Raw genomic sequence first — 21,893 nt, 5'->3', positions numbered from 1 at the left:
ACATTCAGGGCATGAAGGACTAATTGTGGCAGTTAATACAGACTGATCAGGTGGTCACAGTATGGGTGAAGAGTGAAGAGACGACGAATTTCAGAGGATTGATGTAGTAGTCACGAAGGAGTGAATGTGAAAGTTACCACAGGGTCTTAAGATGGACGCATCATAGATGAAGTGTGAAAAAGAAATGAATGAAGCAGGTAAGTATGAGTGGAGGTAACATTACCTAGATCAGCGGTTCTCAACCATTTTTTTTTTACCTATGGCCCCTTTGATTCCTATTTTACTCGGGTGGCCCCTCAAAGCCATTCGATGGTTTAAAAATATTATATTACATTTCTATAATAAAATATTATTAGGAATTGTACACAAAAAGAAAGTGTTTAAATATTTTGTGTATTGTAGAATTTATTGCACATAAATTTTAGGAACAAATTCGTATATGGACACCCAAGGGTCACAAAGACCCTAGTTGAGAGCCATTGGTCTAGATTCGGGGAGATGAGAGTCGTGTTGAAAAAGTAAAAGTGACAAAGTCAGGAAACAAGAGCTAGTATGTGTATCAGTTCAGCGGCCGTTTGGGTGAAAGATGCAGTCTAGGATACCCATATTTGAACTATCGACTCCCAGACGTCTCGCATCTCTTCAGTTAGTATTAACTATTTCATTGTAAAAAAAAAATCAAGAAAGTTCAGTGTCCTAATAGAAGACAAAGTTCCTTGTGGTATTTAGTTACGCCCATTGTATTCTGAAGTCAAATCCTGCCGTAGCGAAGTAAAAAACAAAAAAAGCTTTTTATCCTTCCAGATGTCATCAAAATAAAAGATTGTGGTCGATTTATATTCCAATAAAGCATTTCGTAAAGTAAACCAATGAGAGTGCGAACTAATGTTGTTCGGTTGAAGTACGAATATGTTAAGTGGTTTGAATATTCATGCGTTGAATGTATTACTGTTTAACACAGAAGATGGCATCTACACGTGGTCCGAATATTTTGATAACAGGTCAGCGACTTCCATCACTTATTTACCGTTTGGTTTCCCCTCTAGCCTTAACAAATATAGCCTCAATTAATTCAGCTGCCTTCAGCCTTTTATATCTGTTGTTTTCTTTTAATATTACCGGGTCTTTACATCAAATGATCGCGATTTTATATCGAGTATACGAATTTTTTTTGGGTGTTTTAAAATCACAAATCCGTTTCGATTCCGATGTATCAATGCTTTGGAATCGATTTCTGTATCGGAGTTGTGATCTCTGCCTTAATTAACAGATAATTATTACGACAGGTGTTCCATAAAATGCTGCTTTCTCGAAGTGACAACATATCCTGGCCTAAAAGCTAATCCATCTTTTCGTTAAGAACCAATTCTTGTCTTCAGACTTCCTCGGAAATTGAATGTTCTTCTTCTTTGGCTCAAACGAAGAATTATCTTGGTGTGTAAACTATTTCAATTTCTCCACACGGTTTTCACATCAGACAATTCTCTTCGCTGCATTATATTTACATATGGAATTATTTATACTAAGCAGTATTTCGTGTGTCGCTACGTTCCGAGTTCAGATTCCGCCGAGGTCGACTTTGCCTTCCATCCTTTCGGGGTCGATAAATTAAGGACCAGTCAAGTCGGGGGTGGGGTCGATATAATCGATTGTCCGCCTCCCCACAAAACTCCAGGCCTTCTGCCTGTAGTAGAAAGGATTTATCTTCCTCGTATCTAGCAGGATTTCAGATTAATTTAAAACTAAATTATTTTAATTTGCTGATTGTGCGTTCTATTTTAAACTCCACCAAGACATCGTCACTGAAACGTTGGTAGTTCGTATCTTGTCATTGCCCCAGTATTGTGTCTGCGGTTAAAACACGTTAACCCTTATATGGGCCTCATCTACCTATTTGTGAACAGGTACTTCAAGGTGGGAAGGAACAACTCGTCATAATAAACAGCGGCAGCATTGTGAAATTAACGAATGTTTTGTCAGCTATCAGTGTCAAGGTCTGCTACAACTGTGGACTTTGATAAGACAAGCTGAAAATCCAAAACTGCGCATTAGATCAGGATGTTGGTTTAAATCCAATCTTTTGTTTTCATAATAAATGACATACGGTGGCCGACCGACCTAAAGCAGGTCGGCTTATGTTTCAAGGGACATAACTTACCAATCAGCACATGTGTCCCAACACAAGATTAATTATAGAAGATCGTATTTTGTGTAAATAACAACAACAATGATGATAATTTCTTGCCCACACATATCCAAGTGAGGAGTACAGTTGATTAAATCGTGCTGAGCATTCGGTTAGTTCTACTCTGTCGATCAACCCGATGCATGCGGTAACGTAAACCTTTAAATTCTCCTCAACACTGAACCATAGATATATAATGTGCTCTCTGAGACTCTTTTACTCTTTATTATTCTCTTTTACTCTTTTATTCGTTTCAGTCATTTGACTGCGGCCATGCTGGAGCACCGCCTTTAGTCGAGCAAATCGACCCACCCCAGGACTTATTCTTTGTAAGCCTAGTACTTATTCTATCGGTCTGTTTTGCCGAACCGCTAAGTTACGGGGACGCAAACACACCAGCATCGGTTGTCAAGCAATGCTAGGGGGACAAACACAGACACACAAACATACACACACATACATATATATATATATATACACACACATATATACGACATGCTTCTTTCAGTTTCCGTCTACCAAATCCACTCACAAGGCATTGGTCGGCCCAAGGCTATAGTAGAAGACACTTGCCCAAGATGCCACGCAGTGGGACTGAACCCCCGGAACCATGTGGTTGGTAAACAAGCTACTTACCACACAGCCACTCCATTATTGTTATTATTATTATTATTATTATTATTATTATTATTAGGTTGATGAATTTAGTACCACATGAGCACTGGGGTTGATGTAATCGACTATCCTCACTCCTCCAAATTTTAGGCCTTGTGCCTATAGTGCAATGGTTTACTATTATTAAAGTAGTGAGCTGGCAGAATTGTTAGCATGTCGGGCAAAATGCTTAGCGGGTTTTCGTCTGCCTTAACGTTCTGAGTTCAAATTCTGCCAAGGTCGACTTTGCCTTTCATCCTTTTGGGGTTGATTAGACCCACCCCCCATCCCCCAAAATTTCAGGCCTTATGCCGATAGCAAGAAGGATTATTATTATTATTATTATTATTATGATGAGTTCATAGAATCATTAGCACTCTGGGCAAAATGCTTAGCGGCATTTTGTTCATCTTTACAATCAAATTCATCTTTACACTCAAATTTCACCTTTCATCCTTTTGGGGTCGATAAAATAAGTACCAGTTGAACATTGGGGTTGATATAATTCACTTGGATTTACCTTTCCTCTGAAATTACTGGCCTTGTGCCAAAACTTGAAACTGTTATTATTGATGTTATTGTTATCGGTAGAGCAGCAGAAAAGAATATTAGAGTTGATACCTAGTGGTATCCTTTGCTCTGCCCCCTACCTCCATCTGTTTTGAGTGCAAATACTTTTAGGGGTCAATAAAATATGCATGTGTTTTGTATTTGTCAGTTCGATTGACTATACCTGTTTCCTTACACACAGATTGTGACCTTATGTCAGTGGGAGAAATCTTTATTATTAAGCTACTGGTGCCATGTGGAAAGTACCTGTGCCAACCCCATGTGAAGAGTGCCACATGAAAAGAACTGTACTAGCACCATGTAAAGAGCATCTGTGTTGGTCCCACATAAGGTGTACCTTGCTGGCACCACGTAAAAGGCACCTAGCACACTCTGTAAAGTGGTTGGCTTTAGGGAGTGCATCCAGCAATAGAATCCTTGCCAAAACTGGCGACTGGATCCTGGTGCAGCCCTCTGGCTTGCTGGCTCCTTTCAAACCATCCAACTCATGCCAGTATGGAAAGCAAATATTAAATGATGATGATTTGTTTTGAATAATAAATATCAATAAATGTTTGTATGTTATTCTTCCTCTGTAGGCACACCTGGTACAGGTAAATCTACTCTGGGCAACGAGTTGGCTGAGAAATGTAACCTAACTTACGTCAGTGTTGGAGAATTAGCCAAAGCCAATTCTCTCTTCGATGGATGGGATGAGGACTATGGCTGCCCTATTTTGGATGAAGACCAGGTAAGTTCATAGCTGTGCTTCAAATCAGTCATATAGACCCTGTGTTTATGTCAGATCATTACACTTGATCTGTGATGTTCAAAGTAAGTTGATTGGTAGACTAATAGCCATATTGACTACAGTCATTGTGTTGTGTCACTGACCCCAATGTTTGTTTTGTCTGTCCTCGTATCGTCCCCTCTTTTTCTCAACCTCATGGTTAATAAAGAAATTGACCTCAGCCATGCTAGATTGAAAAGCAAACTTGAAATGAATGAAAGAGAATAAGTGCTTCTCTCACAGGTTGAATGACTGCATTGGATTTCCATTACTGCTGCAACACAAAGGGTTGAACTCATCTCAACAGTAATAGAATGTCTCTACCACCGACTGCACTTAGCTGTTCTTACTACAGACGGGTGGAACGTAATTGTTAGACATTATGTATTTCTGGCATGTTGTTTTTATCTTCTTCTCCCAATCAGGACTCATGCCATTAGCCACAAAGAATAATCTCTAATTCGAGCCTACTCTAAGCTACTAAGAATGTGTGTGGCAACTTGAAGATTCACCCACCATACGCGATAGACTGGCGGTTGCATGGGCGTGAAAGCTACGTTGTTATCCTCATTCCGTAAATGGTGGCTTTTAACGGGTGGAGAGCCGAACCATCCTTAAGTACAGGGGATTCGCAATCTAGACTAGGGTCTGAAAGTTTACCACACCATAGTGGGTTACACCATGGTTCCTCTGCTTTGTGGCAGAAGTAGGAAGAAAGAGTGAGAGAAAGTTGTGGTGAAAGAGTACAGCGGGGTTCACCACCATGCCCTGCCGGATCCTCGATGCCCGGTCTGGGAATCGAAACCACGCTCTTACGACCGCGAGTCTGCTGACCTAACCACTAGGCCATTGCGCCTCCACTGTTGTTGTTCTTAAGGTGGTGGGCTGGTAGAATCATGAGTGCATTGGGGAAAAAATGCTTTGCCGTATTTGTTCTAGCTCTTGATGATCTAATTTCAAAATCTGCCAAGGTTGACTTTGCCAGTCATCGTTTTGGGGTCAATGAAATAAGTACCAGTTAAGCCCTGGAGTCAAATGTAACCGTCTATCCCACTCCCCTCAAATTTCAGGTCTTGTAAAATAGCAGAATGGATTATTATTATTATCATTGTGGTTGTTGTTGTTTTAAGGCAGAATCGTTAGTATGCTGGGCAAAATGCCTAGTGGCATTTCGTCCATCCTTATTTTCTGAGTTCAAGTTCAGCTGAGGTCAGCTTTACCTTTCGTCCTTTTGGCGTTGATGAATTAAGTACCACTGGAGCACTGGGGTCAGTGTAATCAACCAGTTCCCTCCCCTTAATTTTCAGGTCTTGTGCCAATTATAGAATGGATTGTTGTTGTTGTTGTTAAGCTGACATTGGAGCCCAGCACAGCTCTGTGGCTCATCGGATCCTGTCTATCTGTCTTTCCCATGCCTGCAAATGATGACAGTGATGATGTTCAGCTAAGGTAAACATGTGTCATGATGCCTCATAGAAATGTCATGCCAGAAATACGATCTGTTTCGGTTCAATTTTAAGAATTAGGCTGCTCCGCCTCTCCCTTGTTATAGGGGTACATGTTGTACGGATACAGCCGAATAGTTAAGGAGTTCACTTTGCAATCAAGAGAGTGCCAGGTTCAATCTCATCATGCACAATTGTGAGTGAAAATTGGGATAGATGAAAACTGCGTGGAAGCCCATCTAGTGAATTTTTACCTGTAATTCAAAAGTACAGCCTTGTCTTGTACACTTTGTCACACTGATTCTACCTGTGGCTATGTTAATGGGATGTGTGGCTTAGTGGTTGGGGAATATATGCACCTCTGAATCTGCTGGTCTTCCATAAACAACTTTGCCCGGACTTGTGCCTGGGAGGGTAACTTTCTAGGTGCAATCTCATGGTCAGTCAGTCATTGAAGGGGCAGTCTCCGCATCCAATGTCTATTTCCCGTTTTCAAAGACACATTTGGTTGTTATTTCTTATAGATCTAGAAAATCATAAACAAACCCCGTCGTTGACTCTTTGTCTGTGCTTACTGTGAAAGCAGAAAAGTAACCCCAATCATCCCTTTTGCTACTACTGCATATGTTACTGTTGTTGTTGTTGCAGTGAAGGTGCTGGTAGTGATGCTGCTGATAACTATAAGCCTGTTTCTACTCTGATAGGTCATCGATGAATTGGAAGAACAGATGCAGCAAAAGAATGGAACAATAGTGGAATACCACACATGTGAATTTTTCCCAGAACGCTGGTTTGATGCTGTCATTGTACTAAGGACTGACAATACCATTCTCTATGATCGACTCCAAAGCAGGTAAATGGACATTATTTGCAGTGAACCTAATATGATTATGGCTAAATTTTTCCTTTACTCTTTTACTTGTTTCAGTCATTTGACTGTGGCCATGCTGGAGCACCGCCTTTAGTCGAGCAAATCGACCCCCAGGACTTATTCTTTGTAAGCCTAGTACTTATTCTATCGGTCCCCTTTGCTGAACCGCTAAGTTACGGGGACGTAAACACACCAACATCAGTTGTCAAGCGATGTTGGGGGGACAAACACAGACACACAAACACACACACATATATATAAATATATATGACGGGCTTCTTTCAGTTTCCGTCTACCAAATCCACTCACAAAGCTTTGGTCGGCCCGAGGCTATAGTAGAAAACACTTGCCCAAGGTGTCACACAGTGGGACTGAACCTGGAACCATGTAGTTGGTAAGCAAGCTACTTACCACACAGCCACTCCTGCACCTTTGATTATTTTAAACCCATGGGGTGACTGCAATTTCAAGAATTTACAGGAATTGTTGGAGCGAGTATTCTACAACTGTTTTCTTTCCTTAATGCCAATCAGTCCTACTTCGAGGAATGAGTTTATGCCAAAGCAGACCTTGCTGGCGCCACATGAAAAAAGCCCCCAGGCCATTCTGTAAAGTGGATGGCATGAGGAAGGGCATCCAGCCATAGAAACCATGCCGAAACAGACAGGAAAGCTTGCTACAGTCATCTGGCTTGCCAGATCCTGTGAAGAAACTATCCAACCCATACCAGCATGGAAAACAGATGTTAAATGATGATGATGATGATGAAGCTGACGATGATGATGTAACCATTGCATTAGTTATGTGGAGTGCACATACAGTGGCAATCAGTTACTCTGCTTTTCCAACTGGGGGTAACAATGTATCTCTCCCACAGCAAGGCAGCTGTTCTTGTTCCTCCGTCATACTTTGACCTCATCACCTGGCACAAAGCCCCCAGCCAACAGTTCTTGTTTTGTGAGTTACCTGGTGACCTTACTTGAGCTGATACCATGTACAAAGCACCCCTAATACACTATGAATTGGTTGGCATTAAAAAAGGGCATCCAGCCATAGAAACCATGCCAAAGCAGACACTATAGCTCAGTGCAGTCCTCTGGCAGGTTTAATGACGACGACGATGATGATGATGGTGGTGGTGGTTTGTGTCTGAATATCTGAAATGACAACTTACCGTTATTATATGAGTGACTTTTAGGACACTGTATTAGAGTGTTAGAAAATATTTCGTTTGTGTGTTGTGTTATAGTATAATTTAATTAATCTTAGGTGTATATTATTTTAGAATAATATAGCCTTGGGAGTCAATTTGGTGGATGGAAACTGAAAGAAGCCTGTCACACACACATATCATCATTCATCATCATCATTCATTTAGCGTCCGTTTTCCATGCTAGCATGGGTTGGACGGTTCAACTGGGGTCCGGGGAGCCCGAAGGCTGCACCAGGCCAGTCAGATCTGGCAGTGTTTCTACAACTGGATGCCCTTCCTAACGCCAACCACTCCGAGAGTGTAGTGGGTGATTTTATGTGCCACCGACGCAGGTGCCAGACGAGGCTGGCGAACGGCCACGCTTGGATGGTGTTTTTTATGTGCCACCGACACAGGTGCCAGACGAGGCTGGCAGACGGCCACGCTCGGATGGTGTTTTTATGTGCCACCGACACAGGTGCCAGATGAAGCTGGCGAACGGCCACGATCGGATGGTGTTTGTTACGTGCCCGCAGCACGGAGGCCAGTCAATGCGGTACTCGACTGGGTCCCTTCCCCCCACATGACAACTGATGCTGGTGTGTTTATGTCCCTGTAACTTAGCAGTTCGGCAAAAGACTGATAGAATAAGTACTAGGCTTACAAAGAATAAGTCCTGGGGTCGATTTGCTCAACTGAAGATGGTGCTCCAGCATGGCCACCGTCAAATGACTGAAACAACTAAAAGAATAAAATAGTAATCAAAGGGGTCCACAGATAAAAAGTAGTTAAGACCCCTTGGTCAGATTGGTCTCACTCGGTTGTCTTTGCTCAGACCAGAGTATATGGAGGTCATTTAGTGCACAGGTGTAGCCGTGTGGCTTAGAAGCTTGCTTCCAGACCATGTGGTCTCAGGATTCAGTTTCTCACTGTGCAGCACCCTGGACAAGTGTTGTTCACTAGAGCCCTGCGATTTGGTTGATGGAAACTGGAAGAAGCCTGTCAACATCATCATCATTTAACATCTGTTGTCCATGTTGGCATGGCTGGGACGGTTTGACCAGGGCTGAGAAGCTGCACCAGACTCCAGTCTGATTTGGCTGGATGCCCTTCCTAATGCCAACCACCCCTCTCTCTGTGTGTGTGTGTGTGTAAAAATATCAGAGAATGGAGTTAGTGATATTACCTTTACTAAATTGTTTACAATTGTTTCACCAATTCACGTTTTAACCAATCTTGCATCATCTTTCTATATATAAACGGCAAAATGTCTGTGTGTGTGTCCTTTATACAAATCCACAATTTTTCAGTTAGAGGGCTCGCACTTTCTATGGTCATTCAAAACCGTCCAAGGGTGGTCATGCACATCTTTACATTTCCCCAGTCACCCCGCAAAGCCATTAAAAAATCAATAGAAGTGACTTTTTTGTGAATTTTCTATCCAAAATCCAATCAAAATGCCCGAAACTTGATGCCCCAATTGAATGCCAGCTAGCTGTATGTGTTACCCCCCCTCCATATTCACCAGATATTGCTCCTTCGGATTTCCACTTATTCAGATCTCTGCAGAATAGTCTTAATGGTAAAAATTTCAATTCCTTGGATGACATAAAAAGATACCTTGATGAATTCTTTACTATGAAACCACCTCAATTCTGGGAATAGGATAATTTCAAGTTAAGGGAAAGATGGAGACACATTGTGCAACAAAATAGTTCATATTTGGTTGATTAAAAATGTAATGGCAAGTATTTATTGACCTTTTTCTTTCTGGACAACCCAATAATATTCTGTGAAGACATGTTTGATTATGAGAAAATATTGCCTTCTTTAGAAACAAATGAGGGTTGGTGACATCAAGGGTGTCCAGCCATAGAAAATCTGCCTCAGTAAAAATTCTGTCTGACTGTAGTAAAGATGCATGGCTCAGTGGTTAGAGTGTCGGGCTCACAATCATGAGGTAGTGAGTTTGATTCCTGGAGCAGTCTGTGTGTTGTGTTCTTGAACAAGACACTTTATTTCACGTTGCTCCAGTTCACTCAGCTGTAGAAATGAGTTGCAATGTCACGAGTGCTGAGCTGTATCAGTCTTCACCTTTCCCTTGGATAACATCAGTGGAGTGAAAAGAAGGCTGGCATGCATGGGGGACTGCTGGTCTTCCATAAGCAAACTTGCCCAGACTTGTGTCTGGGAGAAGAACTTTCTATGTGCAATCCCGTGACCGAATTGGGTCTTTACCCTTTAGTCATGCAAGCACGAAAAAGTGGATGTTAAATGATGATGATTTTGATAAAACATCATTATTTGCCCATTCCCCTACTTTCCATTTTATTCCTCTCAGGATGCTTGGCTCCTGTCTATGAGAAACATTGGAGTAGTAACTGATGAATGAGTTTGACATTTAAAAAATTTTTCTAATTTTTTTACCTTTTCAGAGGATATTGCGGCAAGAAATTGGAGGACAATATACAGTGTGAAATATTCCAGACAATTCTAGAAGAAGCTCGTGAATCCTATAAACCTGAAATTGTCCAGGAGTTAGCAAGCAATACACCGGATGATATGGAAAATAACTTAAATAAAATTGCAACATGGGTCGAGCAGTGGAGACTAACCAACTAAAATATTTTTTTATCTCAGTATTTGTGTTTTAGTCTTGTCTGATTTGTATTAATAAATTATATATATTCTATTGAATGTTGCATTAATTACATTTTGATAATCAATGCCATAAAATGAACACTTAATTGGGAAAAAAATAATTCATTATTATCAAAATGACATTTTTATGTCTCTTCTTCCATGCTGGTCCAAGTCACAGCGTATTTGGAGTTGCTGTCGACCTAGACAGGACAGGACCTGCATCTTGCTCATGTTACAATTTTGGCACGATTTCTATGGTGGGATCATCATCGTCATCATTTGGCATCCATTGCCCATGCTGGCATGGGTTGGACGGTTTGATTGGGCTGCACCTGGATCCAGTCTGATTTGGCATAGGAAGGGCATCCAACCGTAGAAAACTATCCCAAATCAGACTGGATCCTAGTGCAGCCCTCCAGCATGCCAGCCTAGTCAAACCGTCCAACCCATGCCAGCATGAACAATGGATGCTAAATTCTATGGTTGGATGCCCTTCCTAATGCCAACCACTCTGAGTGTAATGGGTGCTTTTGCGTTCCACCAGTATCTGCCATGACTGCAACTTTGCTTGGCTTGATGGGTCTTCTTCTCAAGCATGACATAATGCCAAAGGATACTCTTCCTGCCATTAACCTTCACCTGTCTTCCACCTAATATGTTATTCAGGTATGGTTTTACAGCTGGATACTCTCCCCCATCATTAACCCTTACCTGTTTTTCACATGAGGCTTCTCTTAATTTAGATGTCACCAACAGCACATTTGAACTCAGAATGTGAAGACAGACAAAATACTGCCAAGCATTTTGTCCAGCATGCTCATGATTCTGCCAGTTCGTTGCCTTAAATAATAATAATAATTCATCTGAGAAACACAAAAAAAATTCCATCATATTTATGAATTTTATGAATTTCAAAGATTTATTATCATTTTTTTGTTTTTTTAAAAACAAGCTTATATTACAAGTTAAACTCAAGATAGAATAAATTTTTTGGTAGAAATTTAAACTGTATGAGCATAAAAAAAAAAGGAGGGGTGGGTAAGAAACATTATTTAAAAGAAAAATATGAATAAAAAAAAAATGACTTAGAAGGAAAAAAAAACTTTTAGCTGTTTAGGATAGGTGTTCTCACCTGAATGATTTTCCTGCAAATCTCTTGAACTTATGACAAAACTTTTTCAATAGTTAATCACGTTTAATAAAAGTTATGATTCCGATAACTTAACTTGATAATGACGCTCAAGAACACCATGTAATCAAAGAGATTTGAGAGAAATATTCTATGTGTATTTTCTTTATGAAAATCCTTATAGAAAATTAAAATTTTTTTTTTTTTTGAATATGGTAAATTCACAAAATATTAGAGGAATCTTTTGGAACAGTCAAAATAAAATTTTTCATTGTTTCATACTGGAGTCTGAAAGTTTTACATAGATAGTGTTGATAAAATTGTTAAAGAACGAAACCTAACTGTTTGTTACTATAATACTATACATTCTCCTTTAGCCAATCTCCTAAAAAATTATACTTTTCCATGTTAAAAGGAGAGAGATGAACATGAATGCTTTGTGATTTAAAACATTTGTTCCACACCCTTAAGTGTCTTTGCAATATAAAGCATGCTAACATATTTTGATGTTAAGTTTCTTGCTTAAAATAAACCTTCCTAATTAATTTTCTATAATACTACAATCATAATGTATCAAGGCCTTTGCCACAATCTGTCACAATAAAATTTTAATTGCCTAATTAGTAGTGATTAGTTGAACACAATACAGTTTTATCCATAGTCAGACTATTTGTATTGTAACTACAAGCTTTACCAAATTTATTCAGTAGTCTTGACAATTATCAGTAAATAGAGCCGTTTGTAGTTTGACACCAAATGAAGGCATAACGATGATTAACCCTTTCATTACTGTATTTATTTTGAGACGCTCTGTGTTTCTTTCAATTACTTTAAACATAACAATTGTTATGTTTCTTCAATTTAAACAAAGAACTTAGTAAAATTTAGTAATAGTTATAATTCAGCTAGTATTAGGAACATTAATTGTGACTAGTTTCGTGGAAGATTTTAATTCAAAACTTATGAAAACAAGACATTTGTTCTCAGAGCCAGAGCCGGTTTAGTAACGAAAGGGTTAACAAACTCTTAACAATCTTACACTAAATTCTCAATGATCTAAATACTATTTTTCAAATTCTCTGTCATATAACATTGATATCTCTTATATAATGTAAGCTCAGTGGTCGACATCAAAACTAAGCAAACTTACCAGTCAACACTTTTTTTAAGTACCGTTTTCTCTAGAAACCTATGCAACTTTGATATAGTCATGTCTGAGAGCAGAACTACACTAACAATGCTGTTCTACTGTCATAATTCTCTTAACCATTTTGAAATTGCTCCTTGTTCTATGATACAAACTCCCTATTTTAAAGTGATCTAAATTAAAACCTTCCCCTAAAATTTAAAGTTTAATCTTAATTTATGTTCTTAACATCAGCTTAATAATGACAGCGTTATTTTACTAAATTTTTCATTATTTTAAAAACTAATCGAAACATAGGCAATATATTTCAACAGAACTATGGTAACAAAAGAATTTATTCTTCAATGCTTAAGACAGACAGACATATATTTAGAAATAAAATATTTCTATGGCAACTTCTAAGACAAAATCTTCATTCAAGAAGTCTTTACTACCAACCACATTTATCTTATACTCACATTCATGTCCTGTTGCCCAAATATTTCCAAAACTGATGAAAAAGACCCAGTGCCAAAAATAGCTCCCAGAAAAAAATACATCACAAGATAATAATAGGATAACAGTATTGGAAATTTCTTGGTAACAGAAGACACAAACTTGGAAATTTCTACATCAAGCCACTGAACGAGAATATATGGTGGATTAAAAGAGAATAAAATCTATATGTCTATATATATATTTGTGTATATTACCCTGTCTTTGGTATACGGCATCAGTATGTTTGCTTTGGCACAAGAATCTCAAAGCTGCAGCACTTTAACATATCTTAAGAAACCAACCACCAGTTTGTGGTAAGAACCAATATTGGACACGACACCTTTCTAACGTGTAGATAGCCTGAAGTGTTGAGACAAACAGCTCTAAGCGTCTTACAGGTATCTATTATCTATGGAATGTTTTTCACTTCTACCTGCGATTGTTAAAGCAATATATTTTACAACAAAGGCACGCAATTGGTGGCTTTTAAACCCTAAAGATTTATGCAGATTAAAGATTAAATACCTTATCATAGCTAGAATTTCGGACTAGAACATAAATTCCTTTAGTGCAATTTTGGCCATTTGTAATGTTTTGGTTTTTCTTCCAAATAAAATATAGTATCTAAATTTAATTGAATTAACAGCATAAAATAGCTAGAATTAAAAGGTGTTATGCTTGGAAAAAGATTTATCATCATGTAATGAAACATGCTTAACAAAACGATATCATTTTGATTAATAAGCAGTACAGACTAAACAGATTTCTCTGGGTTGCATAATTAATATACATGTAAGTCATACATATATATATATATATATATATATATATGCGTCAGTTGAATGCATCATGAGAGGAAATATATCTTGTCATGTCTAGAAACTTGAAGAAGTTCAGAGGAAATAATAAAGTATAAACGGAAAAGAAGACATGGCTTTTTTCTTTTTTTTTTTTTATAAAAAAATGTTACAGGGTTTGTGTGTGGTTTTATTTCGTTTCTTAGTTTTGTTTCTTGTTTCTTTTTTTTTATTTTGTCAATTTTTTTTTTTTTTTGTTTGGTCATTGAATATGTATTTTAGAGTACTTCATTAAGACTTTTGATTGAGAGGGTCCAGATCGTCAAGCGAGAAGTCTTCGGCGCCGAAACACAAGCCTCGACTGAATCCAGTCTGAAACAGATGAAGAGGAAAACATTGGATAAGGCAATACAGAGACTAGATCAATATAATAATAATAATAATAATAATAATAATGAAATTATTGTATACAGTGCTCAGGTGCACCACAACTTGTCAGAAAGTGCATATAAAGTACATGCAGTAATGTACAAATGTCTGGAAAGTGAACAGTGTATGAGTCAGATACATGCTTGTGTGTGTATGGAGGGGAGAAAATCAGGTATAGTGTAGGCGAATCTCAGGAAGCATGGAAGTTTTGAAGGATGCAGTGCTCCGACAACTAACAACCGATGCCGGCAGTTTGTTCCACGCTTCAGCAACTCTCAGCGTGAAAAAATGTTTCCTGAAGTCATGGGAGCTGTGCTGTTTTCTGACTTTGTAAATATGTTCACGGGTGTTAGATGGGTGGAGTTTGAAGAGGTGCTCAGAGTTATTGTTTGTGCGATGGTTGATAATTTGGTTAATAAGGCAATACAGAGACTAGATCAATATGCGAGAGTATAATTTTGTTTAAATTAGAAATGTCGGCTTTCTAGCAAATAAATAAGTTTTCTGTAATTAAATGAGAAAAAAGCTTTGAAAGGGATTTGTAAGTTTTCACTCCAAACTTCTTGATGTGTTGCATGAGTTATCTTCCCTGAAAAATTTTTTCTTTTGGTAGTCGTGGTGTTTAAGGTAAGCCTATCCAAGCGTCAATGTGAAGGCCTCTATGTAGTTAGCCGGCTTACTAGAAATAGTAACCGAATCTCAATCTCTCTCTATATATCTACACACACACACACACACAGAGGATGCGATGGGTAAATTGTTGCCATTCTATATTTTTAATTTCGTGCATGTGCATTGTTTCATCATCATCGTTTAATGTCCGTTCTCCATGCTAGCATGGGTTGGATGGTTCAACCGGGGATCTGGGAAGCCAGAAGGCTGCACCAGGCTCCAGTCTGATCTGGCAATGTTTCTACAGCTGGATGCCCTTCCTAACGCCAACCACTCCGTGAGTGTAGTGGGTGCTTTTTACGTGCCACCTGCACAGGTGCCAGGCGAGGCTGGCAACGGCCACGGTCGGATTGGTGTATTTTATGTGCCACCGGCACGGAAGCCAGTCGAGGCGGTGCTGGCATCGGCCACGAGTCGGATAGTGCTTTTTACGTACTACCAGACCAGGGATCCTGGCTGGTTCAATTCGATTCAACATACACCAGCAGCGTTTTTGATTTTGTCGACTACACAGTATGGTAGGGTCAGTTGAGCACCGTCTGGGAGAAAAACAGTACCATGACGCAATTCACTCAGCCAGAAATTTGGAAACAACAAGCTGTACTGCTTGGCATTTGCGCCGGAAACTCTAATATGAACATTGCAGAGTGTTGGGTGTCAATCTGAGTCCCCAAAATATGTACCGAGAATGATAAAAATCAAACATTCAGTCAACATCATGGTGTTTGGAGCAATCACTAGTGATGGCGATGTTATGCCTCCATTCATCTTCCCACAGGGCCTCAGACTCAACATGGAGGCCTACAATTTCTGCAACCACATCACCCCAAAAATTTGGCCACCTAACTCCTCAGACAGTAATTTGTCTCAATTTTTTAAGCATAATTTTAAAAACAGTGTGGTTAATAAGGAAGCAAAACACATGGCTATAATTTAGAAAAGAGGGGATTTGAAGAAAAGAAAAAATTTAGTATCATCATCTAGATCAGCAATTCTCATAAGGTGGTGGGGTTTCGGATTTATCCAAAATCCTGGTGAAGAGATTCTTCTCACTAATAAAGACAGACAGAAAATAAACAAAAATTTGGATTCTTTTTTTTTTTTTGCATGTTTGGTCGGTGAACAGACGGGTAGGGAAAGGGAGTGGCATTTACCAGTTTGAGAACCAGCCTACATGAATGACAACTTCTAGGGCGAAAAATTGGATATTAATTTGATAACATCAATTTAACACCAGTGGTCTAGCATATTAAAAAACTGAAGGTTCAGTAAATTGTATTACATACATATGAGAGGGATGACCACTATGTGGACAACCCTAATGCTAGAAGTAGATCTACTATATATATATATATCTATATATGTATGTGTGTGTGCGTGTGATATAGAAAAATATATAAAACTTACCTGGAGGTCAAGCAATTCTTTGTCAGCATTATTGATGGCCATATCAATGTCTTGGTTGGATTTTGTATTCAGGGTGGAAAAAGGGTTAAAGTCTCCCATGCCAAATGGATCCGAGTTAGAACTGGCACCACTGTCCGCAATTAAAGGGTTCACAACAACTAGGAGAGGAAATAAATAAACAAATAAATAAATAAACAAACAAATAAATCAGGTTTATTGTTTCCTCTTTTGTTTGTTTCAGTCATTAGACTGTGGCCATGCTGGGGCACCATCTCAAATTTTTAGCTGAATGAAATGACCCCAGTACATATTTTCTAAACACAGTTCTTATTCTATAGGCCCTTTTTGCTGAACCCTCAAGTTTCAGGGATGCAAACATACCAACATGATGTTGAGGGACAAACAGACACAAACACACATGTATACATCCAGTAATTTTCATAATAATAATAATGAACCTCTGTTATAGCTACAAGGCCTGAAATTTTGGGAAAGGGGACTAGTCAGTTACATCAACACCAGTGCTCAACTGGTACTTTTTTTTATTGACCCCAAAAGGATGAAAGGCAGAGTTAACCTTGGTGACATTTGAACTCACAACATAAAGTCAGAAAAATTGCTAAAGCTTTTTGTCTGGCATTGTAACAATTCTGCCAGCTCACTACATCACCATCATTGTCGTTTAACGTCCGCTTTCCATGCTGGCATGGGTTGGACGGTTTGACTGAGGACTGGCAAGCCAGTAGGCTGCACCAGGCTCCAATCTGATCTGGCAAGGTTTCTACACATGGATGCCCTTCCTAATGCCAACCACTTCGAGAGTGTAGTGGGTGCTTTTTACATGTCACCAGTATGGGAGCCAGTCAGGCAGCACTAGAATCGATCATGATTTAGATGGTGCTTTTTATGTGCCACTGGAACAGGAGTTAGTAGGAGGGCACTGGCTTCGACCACGTTCAGATGGTGCTTTTTACGTACCACCAGTCAGGCAGCACTGGCATCAACCCACACTTAATAATAATCCATTGTAGTATAGGCATAAGGGCTGAAAATTTGAGAGAGAGGACTAGTTGATTACATCAACCTCAGTACTTGACTGCTAATTATTTTATTAACTCCAGAAACATGAAAGGCAAAGCTGACGTTCCTGGCATTTGAACTCAGAACGTAGCGATGGACAGAATGTTGTTCAGCACATTGTTCAACATGCCAATGATTCTGCTAGCTTGTCATCTTAATAATAATAATAATGGTTTCATATTTTAGCCCAAGGTCATCAATTTTGGAGTAGAGAGAGAGAGCTGATTACATCAACCCCAGTCACTTATTTTAGTAACTCCAAAAGAATGAAAGCCAAAGTTGACCTCGGTGGAATTTGAACTCAGAATGTATGGATGGATGAAATACTGCCAACTCACCACCTTAATAATAATCCTTTCTACTATAAGCACAAGGTCTGAAATTTTGGGGCAGGGGTTAGTCGATTACATCAACCCCAGTGTGTAACTACTTATTTCATTGAAAGGATGAAAGACGAAGTCGACCTTGGCAGAATTTGAATTCAGAATGTAAGGATAGATGAAATATTGCTAAGCATTTCACCCAGCGTGCTAACAATTCTGCTAGCTTGCCACCTTAGTAATAATATTAATAACTAGCTTTAAAGTGGTACTCCATGTGAACTTCTAAGCTAGCTCCTACAGAGAGGGCTAATTGGGACTGTAGCCCAAAACTAAAGAAAGCTAAATAGTATGACTATATGCTCTGGTGGTGTTTAATCAAAGGTTAAGGACGGATGAGAATTATTTACATTCAACGGATATTTGTCCTCATCTTGTTGGTTGTTAACATGTTTCAGCTGATATACCCTCCAACCTTCTTCAGGTGTCTTGGGGAAATTTCGAACCTGGGTTCTCATTCCTAAGGTATATATTTTCAATGTTATTATTATTATAACATCGAAAAATATATCTTAGGAATGAGAACCCAGGTTCGAAATTTCCCCAAGACACCTGAAGAAGGTTGGAGGGTATATCAGCCGAAATGTTGTGTTAACAACAAACAAATTGAAGACAAATATCCACCGAATGTAAATAATGTACATAATTCCTCTTCTCTTAAATATAGAACTGGATGAGAATTAATTCTGTAGGGTGATCATTCTAATGTTCCAGTCCCAGTTACATTCCAACTGTTTACAGCGTTTTGCTCGTATATCATAATCACCATTAATAAATAAAAAAAATACAATACCTGGTGGTGTTGATGTGACTTGTCTGGGATTTGGAGTTGATGCGGATCGAGCCTTTCCGGGAGGAGGAGGTTGTACTAGGAAAACAGAAAAGCTTAATTTAAAGGTTGAACTGATTTGAACAGAGAGAAGTATAACTCCATCCTGTCAGGCTACGTATAAATACAGAGAAGCGATCATCATCATCATCACCATCATAATTTAACATCCATTTTTCCATGCTGGCATGGGTTGGATAGTTTGATATGAACTTGCCAGCTGGAGAGCTGCACCAGGCTCCAATTATCTGTTTTGGCAAAGTTTCTACAGCTGGATGCCCTTCCTGATGCCAATCTCTTTACGGAGTACTGGGTACATTTTTATGCGACACCAGCATGGGTGCTTTATACATGACACTGGCACCGGTACTTTCTAAATAACACAGGCACAGGTGTTTTTTTACGTGGCACCAGCATTATAATATTGATGATGATGATGATAATTATGATGAGCTTCTTGCATACAGTCCTCAGGTGTACTTTAACCTTGTCAAAGAGTAAAAGGGTTACTGTCTAGCCTCTGGACTGCAGCAAAGCTGGGGGAAATCACCTTGAAGGACTAGTTGAGTAAATCAACCCTGGTACTTAGGTTTTCACCCTGGTACCTATGTTATTGGTGCCTTTTGCCAAACCATTAATTTACAGTAATGTAAATGAATCAACATCGGTTGTTAAGCAGTGGGTGGGGGAGAGATAAACACACACACACAATTGGTTTCCCAATTTTCCTCAACCAAATTCACTCACAAGGCCTGGAGCATTAGTAGAAGACAGTTGCCCAAGGTGCTCTGCAGTGGGACTGAACCCAAAGCCATGTGGTTGCAAAGCAAGTTTCTTAACCACACAGCCAAAGTTAGAGTATTAACAGAGATCCATACTAAAATGGAAATATTATCTATTTATCAAAGAAAGGCTGTAAAACGTAACACAACTTACACAGAGGTTTTGGAGGAGAATTGCTTCTGTGTGAAGGGTCATTTAGGAAATCACCATTGCTTGTTTGTTTCTTGCTGTTTGCCTGCAATCCAGCCTGACCAAAATGAGAGGAATGAAAAAATTAGCACTTAATATGAAGAAAAAAAAACTTTAAAAACATATAAAACAAATAAACTGAAAATTAGATTTTTTTCTTTTTTTTTCTTAGAAAATGAGTAAATTGTGTTTAATAGTTGGTCTTCTGTTGCCAATCTATGGCCAGATAGTCAACTAAATATTATAGCAGTAAATAGTATTAATAAGTTTGGGTTAACGTTAAGTGAACCAAGAGGCATAGATTGTTATAAAAAGGTGTTTAACCCTTTCGTTACTGTATTTATTTTGTGATGCTCTGTGTTTCTTTCAATTACTTTAAATATGACAAAGAATTTAGTAAAATAACTTAGTTATCATTAAGCTAGTGTTAGGAACATAAATTGTGACTAAGGTTTGGTGGAAGATTTTAATTCAAAACTTATGAAAACAAGACCTTTGTACTCAGAGCCAGAGCTGGTTTCAACCGGGTTGGTAATGAAAGGGTTAAACAAATGGCATAAATTCAAAGACTGTTATGAAAAGGAATTTAAACAATGATATAAACTTAGTAATTATTTGGAACTTGAAAAGAAAGAAAAATAAATTATGTTATTTGGTGCATAACCATAAAAACCTGTTGTAAAAGCAAGCTGTTGTCTTGAGATTTAGTTCTGTTTGACTATATAATCCTAAAGTAGGATTAAATGACAATTTAAAATATGGCTATTCAATATTTCATTGAAAAGCTGAGAAATATTTCTTGTACATGGATCAAAAACACAATTTTAAGAGAATTAGATTCACAGGATATTTTTCAGTTCAGATACTTGAAACCATGTAAATATGATTATGCTCTTGTTTGCAACATGTGATCTTGAAATTAATTTAAGAACACATGTGGCAATTCAAATTAATTTAATACTGTAGACATTTAAGATTAGTTGTAAGTTATTTGAAACATAGGAAGAAGCGGAACTACATAAGTCACATCTTTTGATCCTTTTACATGTTTAAGTCACTGAATTGCAGGTTTTTTTCACACTAACTACTTGATAAATTCTTATAAAGATTTTATCCTATTTTTAAATTGTAAATTTAACCGGAATATATTCAGTGCTGAATTTTATTCTGAATAAACACATGTACCGAGATGCAATTCGAAAAGCCCGCCTCTTACCATAGATATATAAGTGTGAACAATTCTATGTACAATGCTGGATACATGTCGTATTCGTCTGGTATGTTGATATTTTTTTTATTGTTATGTGTCTTGATTATGCTTGCACTGACGATTAAAAAGTGCATTTTGTGCACTTATTATGAAATCATATGATCTGCAACTGAATCTGTTTAAAGGGCTTGCTTCGAGAGTTGCATTCCCTTGCATTCGGTACAGTGTGTTTATTCTGGTAGTTTTGACTTTAAGAGTCCCTCTTAATGTGAGGCATTTATGTATAGTAATGCCCTTAATATATATATAGTTAATCCAAACATGAAAACGCAAAGAGAAAACACAACAACACGAGGACGTGGAACACGTATAGTATTATTGGACACTCAGGAAAGAAGGAAAGGGAGTATACATCAATAAACACTATGTTAATAGGTATGTACACTGAGCACTCAGATTGGTTTACCATTAAAGCTCCACCTTCAAGTACAAAAGACTAGAAGTGGTACCTGATTCAGCAGGTGAAATTAGATAAAAAATGGAAGGTGGACAAGCAAAGCATTTGGCCTTACTTGAGAATATTTACTTCATAATAACGAATACAAATAAAGTAGAAATAAAACATAGAACAGTTATGGTAGATAAATACTTTATTTGAACTCTTTATTATAAAGTAAATATCCTCAAGTAACGCCAAATGCTTTGCTTGTCCAACTTTCATTTTTTATATATATGTATATAGGCGTAGGAGTGGTTGTGTGGTAAGTAGCTTGCTTACCAACCACATGGTTCCAGGTTCAGTCCCACTGCGTGGCACCTTGGGCAAGTGTTTTCTACTATAGCCTCGGGCCGACCAAAGCCTTGTGAGTGGATTTGGTAGATGGACACTGAAAGAAGACCGTCGTATATATGTATATATATATATGTGTGTGTATGTTTGTGTGTCTGTGTTTGTCCCCTCAACATCGTTTGACAACCGATGGTGGTGTGTTTACGTCCCTGAAACTTAGCGATTCAGCAAAAGAGACCGATAGA

At 38.4% G+C, this 21,893-nt stretch overlaps 2 protein-coding genes across 8 annotated transcripts in view; one reads left to right on the top strand and one right to left on the bottom strand.

Annotated features, from left to right (window-relative positions):
- Positions 1–835: 835 nt before the first annotated feature.
- LOC115220980 (adenylate kinase isoenzyme 6) lies at positions 836–10,378 on the top strand. Its single transcript, XM_029791197.2, has 4 exons — positions 836–1,001; positions 3,988–4,139; positions 6,328–6,476; positions 10,122–10,378. The coding sequence occupies exons 1-4, from the start codon at positions 941–943 to the stop codon at positions 10,306–10,308; spliced, it is 549 nt and encodes a 182-aa protein (XP_029647057.1). The 5' UTR covers positions 836–940; the 3' UTR covers positions 10,309–10,378.
- A 3,694-nt stretch (positions 10,379–14,072) lies between these two features.
- Positions 14,073–21,893, bottom strand: part of LOC115220978 (PTB domain-containing engulfment adapter protein 1) — a 246,285-nt gene continuing 238,464 nt past the window's right edge. For 6 of the 7 annotated variants that reach the window (XM_029791192.2, XM_029791194.2, XM_029791195.2 and 3 more), the window contains 4 exons: positions 19,613–19,706; positions 18,641–18,715; positions 16,388–16,545; positions 14,120–14,251 (listed from right to left, as the gene is read on the bottom strand). In XM_029791192.2, the coding sequence (XP_029647052.1) occupies positions 14,171–14,251; positions 16,388–16,545; positions 18,641–18,715; positions 19,613–19,706 (408 nt within the window). In that variant the 3' untranslated portion in view covers positions 14,120–14,170. Of the gene's footprint in view, positions 14,252–16,387; positions 16,546–18,640; positions 18,716–19,612; positions 19,707–21,893 lie in introns of all 7 variants that reach the window. The other variant, XM_029791191.2, reaches the window with a different exon arrangement.

Source organism: Octopus sinensis, linkage group LG17 (assembly GCF_006345805.1).
Source record: "Octopus sinensis linkage group LG17, ASM634580v1, whole genome shotgun sequence".
In the NCBI taxonomy this organism is placed as follows: Eukaryota; Metazoa; Mollusca; class Cephalopoda; order Octopoda; family Octopodidae; genus Octopus; species Octopus sinensis.
Note: the sequence above shows the minus strand (reverse complement) of the source record. Positions and strands in the feature narration are given on the sequence as shown.

Coding starts and splice junctions, on each gene's coding strand:
- LOC115220980 (XM_029791197.2), top strand. CDS start 941: ATGTATTACTGTTTAACACAGAAGATGGCATCTACACGTGGTCCGAAT. Junction 4,140..6,327: donor CTATTTTGGATGAAGACCAG/GTAAGTTCATAG, acceptor CTACTCTGATAG/GTCATCGATGAATTGGAAGA. Junction 6,477..10,121: donor TATGATCGACTCCAAAGCAG/GTAAATGGACAT, acceptor TTACCTTTTCAG/AGGATATTGCGGCAAGAAAT.